Source organism: Callithrix jacchus, chromosome 5, assembly GCF_049354715.1.
Source record: "Callithrix jacchus isolate 240 chromosome 5, calJac240_pri, whole genome shotgun sequence".
Taxonomy (NCBI): Eukaryota; Metazoa; Chordata; class Mammalia; order Primates; family Cebidae; genus Callithrix; species Callithrix jacchus.
Genome location: NC_133506.1, coordinates 99,149,406 through 99,157,325, shown reverse-complemented (window position 1 = coordinate 99,157,325; position 7,920 = coordinate 99,149,406). Strand labels below are relative to the sequence as shown.

At 44.5% G+C, this 7,920-nt stretch overlaps 1 protein-coding gene across 11 annotated transcripts in view; it reads right to left on the bottom strand.

Moving 5' to 3' along the window:
• The window catches only part of RFFL (ring finger and FYVE like domain containing E3 ubiquitin protein ligase), an 83,301-nt gene that overhangs the window by 5,979 nt on the left and 69,402 nt on the right, over positions 1–7,920 (bottom strand). For 8 of the 11 annotated variants that reach the window (XM_035300834.3, XM_078373842.1, XM_035300833.3 and 5 more), the window contains 3 exons: positions 5,339–5,422; positions 4,196–4,406; positions 2,545–2,568 (listed from right to left, as the gene is read on the bottom strand). In XM_035300834.3, the coding sequence (XP_035156725.1) occupies positions 2,545–2,568; positions 4,196–4,406; positions 5,339–5,422 (319 nt within the window). The remainder of the gene's footprint in view (positions 1–2,544; positions 2,569–4,195; positions 4,407–5,338; positions 5,423–7,920) is intronic. The other 3 variants (XM_035300839.3, XM_078373844.1, XM_078373843.1) reach the window with 1 other exon arrangement.

Sequence of the window (7,920 nt, the reverse complement as noted above, 5' to 3'; positions counted from 1 at the left end):
CTGTACAAACAGGGCAGAAGAAAAGGGGCAGAGGAGTGAGGAGAATGTCTAAGTGTATAGGGGTGACTGGAGGAGGGAGGTGGGAGATAACAGGTACATTGTGAACAAACTAGTGCACATGCTTCCCTCAAATAGAGCTCCTCCAAGGAAACATTTCCTTAATAACCAACTCTGGTTACTTGTTTAATCCACACCTTCTCCCCTCCAACAGGTATAGATTTTAAAAGTATGGTACTTCTGGATCAGCACCATCCCAGAACATGAGAACTAAGCCAAAGTTCTCAAAACTTAAATTATTTTCAGACAGTTGCTGTAATATAATGATTGAGTGAGTGGCACTTAGAGACTTATTATCCCCTGAGGCAGAACACTGCTAAAAAGATAAAACTGGTTCAGAAAAGCTTAGATAGAAATGGAACTGTGGTGAATGTTTCACTGAGGATCACATGCCTTATCTATAAACATATCCTCCATTTAATAAAATCAAGGATCATGGGGGAGCCCTCTGCTATCTCACAAACTACTCCCAGGCTTCCTCAGGAAACTTCCTGGTGGAGAAGCTTGCAGAGATTATTGCTCCTTCTTTGTTTCCACCCCCACAGAACTTTTTTATACCCCCATGACTGCTTATAACATTGGATTAAAATTTTGAGTTTGCCTACTTACTCCTCCAGTAGACATGAGCTCTTTAATTCAACATATTCAATTTTTACAATTATATGCTTGGCATTTATTCCATGCTCTGAGGTTAGATATTCATCTTTGAAGCCCCCAATGGCAGTCACATGGTAAGTACTCGTTAAATGTCTGATGAATGAACATCTTCCCAAGGGAATGAAAACATCCCACATTTACTGAATGCTTACCATGTGCTAGGCAGGGTTCTGAGAGCTTTGCATGTATTAACTCACTGAAGCCTCACAAAAACTATCAAGTAGGACCAGTAGGACCTCTTGTTACTCTCGTTACTCTTTTATAGATGAAGCCAACTGGGGTAGGAGTTAAGTGGCTTGCACAAGGGCACAAAGCTGCTAAGTTGAGGAGCCAGGATTCAAACCCAGGCAGGCTGGCCCCACAGCTCCTCCTCTAGAATGGCCTTCCACCTAAGTGCCCTAAGAGTAGAAACTATCCAGACGGTACCAACTGCTGATTGCATAGAGTTCTCCATAAATGTTAACTAGCTTGTGTCAGTAGCAGCATATAGTGGGCATGACGAGTATCCTAGTTGAGCTGACCCACAGAAAAAAACGTGTTCAAAAGCCCAGCTATCTCAAACATTTCTTAAATTGCACCCTGAAGTAGGTACCCATAAAAAGGAACTGATCTCATACCAGTCACCTCTATCATCTGGAGCTTAGCCACCCCATAGAGGAATTCTCCCTTATTGCATCTATACTTTCTCTTTTCTGGACTATTCAATAAGTCAAGAAATACTTCCCCCTAGGAGGTAGGCTGAATGTGAAAGGGAGTGAAACCTTTTTGCTGTTGGCCCTAACAGGGAAGGTTTGCAGATTATACAAATACCTAAGATGAGTGGGAATAATTTATAGATTTTTTTCAATTGTTCTCCCAGGAATAACAATAAACACATTAACTCAGTTGTCAGCACTCTCCCAGAGAATCAGAAAAAGAAAGGAAAGCACCAAGTAGCTCAGCCTAATCTTGATACCAGGGGAGGATGGGGTAGGTCTGGTTTTGGGGAACTGAGAAAAAGCTCAACTGTTTTTTAAGTCTGATGAGAAATAATCAGACATAAAACTCTGCCCATTCTGAGCAAAAGGCCATTTTATTAAATAAATTTGGGAAGTCTTCCAAAATAGTTTTAAAATGCTTTGCAGGCTACTACTACTACTACGACTACCACTACTACCAATACTACTACTCTAAGAACATTCTCTCTTGGGAGGGAGTTCCTAAGCTTTTAAAAATGCATAGGATATTTTAGAATGTTCTTGCAGAGGGTCAGGAGTTCTGTAATGTGTTCTGGAAGTACCTGAAGGCCCAGTGGTGGTCTTTGGTGAATGGCGGCCAAGGTGAGCTACATAGCTTGTGCCCAGAGAGTAAAGCATATGTTAGCTCCAGAGTAGCTCTAACCATTACCAGCCCTGCACAAATAGGGCTGTCACCACCCTTTCTTTTTGGTTAGTACCAGAAGCTGGTAAACATCCTGATTCCCCAGAAGGTGCACAAAGAGACCCTCCCTACCCAGACCAGAACTAACACACCAGGATTTTAAAAAATGAACTGAGTGTGATACATGCCACCCCTTCTCTGTTTCAGTGTGTTACAAATGTTGGCTTCTGAGCTCTGGCAGCCCAGGGACATGCACATCAGTCCTAGGTATGCTCCACTCTGCTTCCTGCACAGGGAGCAGAGAGAATTTCTAAAGACAGTGAGAGGCCCCCTGTTCTCAGTGAATTTCCCACACACCCTCTCCCTGAAGGCTCAAATGCTCAGAATTCTTAAACTGCTAAGGGACTGAGGTTGAAGGAGGGGAAGGACAAAAGAGCCTAACCCCATTCCCAAACAGAAACAACTACATACCGTTTTGGTCTTCAGCACCACCGACTGAAAAGGAAAGAGAAGGATGTCTGAATAAGTGATGGCACCATGGTACCAGCAAAGTCTCTTACTGCCCTGACATCATTTCTGAACTCTTAACCACTCTCTGCTGGGACCAGTCTTGCCAAGAGACTAAACGGACATCTGCCCTCTTCACTCACTACATGCTTAGAACTCACACAAAGCTCCTACTGGTGTATCTGGTCTACTCTTTTTTCTTTTATTTTGAGAAGGAGCCCTACTCTGTTGCCCAGGCTGGAGTGCAGTGGCACGATCTTGGCTCAGTACAACCTCTGCCTCCCCGATTCAAGTGATTCTCCTGCCTCAGACTCCCAAGTAGCTGGAGACTACAGGCACATGCCACCACTCCTGGCTAATTTTTTTTCTTATTGGGGGAGACAGGGTTTCACCATGTTGGCCAGGGCTGGTCTTGAACTCCTGATGTCAAGTGATCTGCCCACCTCAGCCTCCCAGAGTGCTGGGATTATAGGCATGAGCCACCGCGCCTGGGCTGATCTACTTTTAAAAAAAGGTATTCCACTAGTTGGCACAAACAAACTGTCAAGTAGAAGGATACTGTATATGCACAATATCCTTTTCTATTGCTTTTGAAGCCAGCATTAAAGTGAAGAAAGAATGAACAATCTAGCTATTTCAGTCAGGCAGGGAGTCTGGATAAAGTTCCCATGTGAGTCATCTGTTCTGTTCCCCAGGTCCTAACAACTTGTGAGAGGACTCTTGTTAGCTTGGAAATAATCCCAAAGGGAAAACAGACTCCACATCAGTAGGCCTCCATCTGTAATCAGGTGAATAGTCAGTCAGATGTTCCCTAACACTGATGAATTTGAGCTACTGGTAGAGGAGAGCCTGAAATCGGACTTCAGCCACCCTTACCATGCAAGAAATCAGTATGTTGCTCTGTGGGAAGTAAATCAGTTGGGGAGGGGAAGAAAGGATTCTGTGGTGAAATAATTTCAGGAAACACCAAGTTCAAAACAGCCAAAACACATTTCTCTTCTGCAGGACTTCTCTGCCTTTAATATAAAAATCCACCATAAATCAGTAATGAAGATACAGTATGAGGTATTTTTCCCTAAACTCATTTAACCACAGACCCAGATATTTTCCTGGGCATCTCCTGAAAATGATACAGTAAAAAATGCTTTGGGAAATGAACAAAAGGAAAAGCCCAAGTGCAGATGGAACAGATATCTTCTACTATGTATGTAGATTCACTTTCTACCTCCCAAATCTTTAGAACAAGCATTCTTATTCTAAGGTAAGAAAACTTAAAAGGTGGTAGTTAGAGTATGGAGGGGATACCATATGGTAAGAAAGGCTATGGACTTAGACCAGAAAATTCTCAGTTAAAATCTGGGCTCCATAATAAAAGGGTGATGCTAATAATGCCTATTTCATAGGTTGCTCTAAGGAATAAACAGATATATGCAATGCCAAATCCAGTTTTGACATCAACTACAAATGACAGCTATCATTAGATGGTGCGAATAAGTAAGGTGTCTCCTTCTATGGCTAAAAGTGTGGAAACTGAGTCAGATCAATGCCATCATGCTTTGGAGTGACAGCAAACACTCCTGAGCTCTGTACAGCTACCACACAGACAACCACTCACCCAGGTGCTGGAGTCCTTTCTGATCCTTGTACAGCCGGGTCACTCTCTCCATCAGCTCCCACTTCTCACAGCAGCCCTTGTAGTTGACAAAGTTGCGAGCCAAGATCTCTTTCAGCTGTCGTACTGTCAGGCCTTCAATGTCCTCCAGGTCAGTCAGGTCAGAAAGAGAGGCCCTTCGGCCTGGGATGAAGCTGTCTTCTGAGTCAATAGACTGCAATGGCAAAGATGAGATCAATGTGCTCAGCTCTGACCTCCCCAGGCTCTTTCTCCAAGGACCCCAAAGCACTCACCACACCATAATTTTGGTGATTGACCTCATGAAGGGTAGGAACAGAGACAGGATGACTACCTGGCATGGTGCTCTGCATTGCAAAATATACTAGAATCTCTTCCTGATCCATGATTCTGTGCCCAGGAGCAGACACAGACCAACCATCAGTGTGATACAGCAGTAGATAGAAGTATAGTAGGAGCACCAGTTTGAGTCATATGACCCTAATTTTGAATCCCCAACTCATCAGCTGGTTAATGCTAAATAATTACCAGCAAGTTGCTTACCACTCTGAGCCTGTTTGCCTCCCATAAAGGAGAGAGAGCAGTCCTACCCCACAGGGGTCCTGTGGAGGTTAAATGTAGCCGCACATGAAACCCAGCATAGTGCTGGCCCTTCTCACCTAGAGACTTCTGTTTGCCCACAAGAGGCACATTTTTCTGGTAAGCACTCCTCTATACACAATACCTTGGCCACAGCTCCCTGGCCTCAATGTCTGTGCTCTGGACTGGCCCTGCCTGGCTAATTGTCTGACCTCCTTCCCTTGACAATGGCTATAATGTGCTAGAAGCAGGAGAAAAGAACAAGATTTTCACAGCAGCACTCTAAGCCTGCCCTCTGGCAGCTCCTAGAGAGTCAAGAGACTGGAAATACAATGGGCCATGAGGCTTCTCAGTCTCCACTATGACCTCACAACTGACGGCTTCACAAGCTAATCTGAAACACTAACACTAAACTCCACCCCCAAAACACAATTTCAGAAGCACTATCATCATACACTTATTCTCTCTCCACCCGAGTCTGCTAAGAGGTTCCTAAGAACACCAGTGAAAGAGCAAAGGGGAAGGCACAGACCCGAGCAGAGGCCCCACCTGGGTCTCATCCTCAGCAGGTGCTCTGGCCACACTCTCCAGGTAGACGGGTTCCTCTTGATCCTGAGACACATGGCCATTGGCCTGTGGGGAGAGAAGAGTAACATCACATCCAGAGATGTCCCAGAGATCTGCATAGTATGGGCCTTTTTTCAACTCACACAATGTCCAGAATGTATTCCCATCTCGCCCAGAAATCTGGAGCCTCTCACAGCATCATCACAAAAGCCTGCTGTCTCATAGCAACTTTGTCAAGCAGAGAAACGCACAAATAGATTTCAACAGACAAAGCTGCCCTCTAGAACAAAACTGCATTAACTCTGCACACACCAGGATGGCAGTGGCCACCACTCACCACCAATTTAATCTCAGCTTGAGCACTGCAGGGGAAGAGAAGGTCACTGTGTCCATTCCACTGCTGGACTGCTCTCTATCTGACTTCAAAGTTTTTCTTGACACTGATCCAAGATTGCCATCCCTATCCCTGGTTCTGCCCCTCAGACCACAGTCTACTGTTTTTTTCCCCCAAACTGTTTAAACCATATTTTCCCCTCCTTCACACTAAATCTCCCTGGCTTCCTTATCTGACACTGATGAGACCAAGTTTCCAGACCATCACCACCCTCGTCTCTCTCTTTTCTCCCTACTAACTACTCTCACATTCTGAAAATGTGCTCCCCATGTTGAGCACACCATTACTAAGAGCTGTGTCCAGACCTAGTCAAAAAGTATTTTAATGTATATATGAATCTATCAGCCTAAGACTATATAAAACAATGCTGCTGGGCACAGTGGCTCACTCCTGTAATCCCAGCACTTTGGGAGGCTGAGGCAGCCAGATCATGAGGTCAGGAGTTCGAGACCAGCCTGACCAACATGGTGAAACCCCGTCTCTACTAAAAATACAAAAATTAGCCAGATGTAGTGGCACATGCCTGTAATCCCAGCTACTAGGGAGGCTGAGGCAGGAGAATCACTTGAATCTGGGAGGCAGAGATTGCCAAGAGCCAAGATCATGCCATTGCCCTCAGCCTGGGAAACAAGCATGAAACTCCATCTCAAAAAAAAAAAAAAAAAAAGACAATGTAATGCCTATGCTTATATTTATTCTGCTTAGAATACTCACGTCTCAAAAGGTTTCTGCTGAGTACTCTTTTAGGAGGTTTGGCCAAAGAGTAGTCGGAACTGCGAGCCTCCTAATTCCATCACCATTTAAGCCACAAACCCCTTAAGTAGATCCTCTTACCCACTGCTCCCTCCAGGCAAAGGGCCTGGTGTGAGCTCAGAGCAAAGAGGTGTCTGAGTTCACAGGCCTTTTCCACCAGATTCTGGGGATGCCAGTGAAGGGACAATTTGGGAAACCAAAGTCACCCACTGACCTCAGCCATTCATCCCACATTAGGATGCATAATATGGAGCTAAACAAGAAGAGGCAAACAATTGCAATGGAAACGAAAAGTAGAAATAACAAAATGCCAAGTGAAGGCAAGATCAAATACATAACACATATGTGTGGAGATGCATCCAAATCAATGTCTTCATCAACAATGTTTTCTCTTAGCTTACTCTAGATCCTCAGTGGTCTCTCAGATAGTATCACCTTGGAATTACTCTGGAATCCTTCAGAGCCTAACCTGTTCCTAAGTAGATATCTTTCAGATGTCCTGTTTCCTAGAAAGAGAAACCACCTCATGTTGCAATGTAAGCTCTTGTCTTTCCAGTTTGCCCACTGGCCAAATCAAACTCCAAAACTAGTACCTGTCCACAGTTGTGCTTATTGTACATACTTTCTTGCCTGGCAACTATTGATTGCCAAGGCACTAAAGGTAAAAAAGAAAGAACCCTGGTTGAACAAGTATTATAAGGAAATTTACATTCTAGGTGCAGATCACTTGTGAGCTTGTCAGATAACACTGCATAAGTTACTTAATTCTTCCATACCTGTTTTTCCTACTTGCAAAGTGCAGGTCTCATCAGAACAGGGCATGTGAGCAGACATTAAGGTATCATGAAAATCCTGGCGGGAAAGTACCCAATTTGATCTTGTATATAGGGTGACCTTTAGTGCAATCTGGAAATTTCTGGTTAATGACAAAGGAAGTTTATAATCCTTTTTTTTTTTTTTTTGAGATGGAGTTTTGCTCTTGTTGCCCAGGCTGGAGTGCAATGGCGCAATCTTAGCTCACTGCAGCCTCCGTCTCCCAGGTTCAAGTGATTCTCCTGCCTCAGCCTCTTGAGTAGCTGGGATTACAGGCATGCACCACCACACCTAGCTAATTTTGTATTTTTTTTAGTAGAGATGGGGTTTCTCCATGTTGGTCAGGCTGGTCTCGAACTCCCGACCTCAGTGATCTGCCTGCTTCGGCCTCCCAAAGTGCTGGGATTACAGGTGTGAGCCATTGTGCCCAGCCTTTTTATTTATTTATTTTTGACATGGAGTCTCGCTCTGTCACCGGGCTGCAGTGGCAGATCTCGGCTCACTGCAACCTCCACCTCCTGGGTTCAAGTGATTCTTCTGCCTCAGCCTCCTGGAGTAGCTGGGACTACAGGCCTGCGCTATAACACCAAGCTAATTTTTGTAT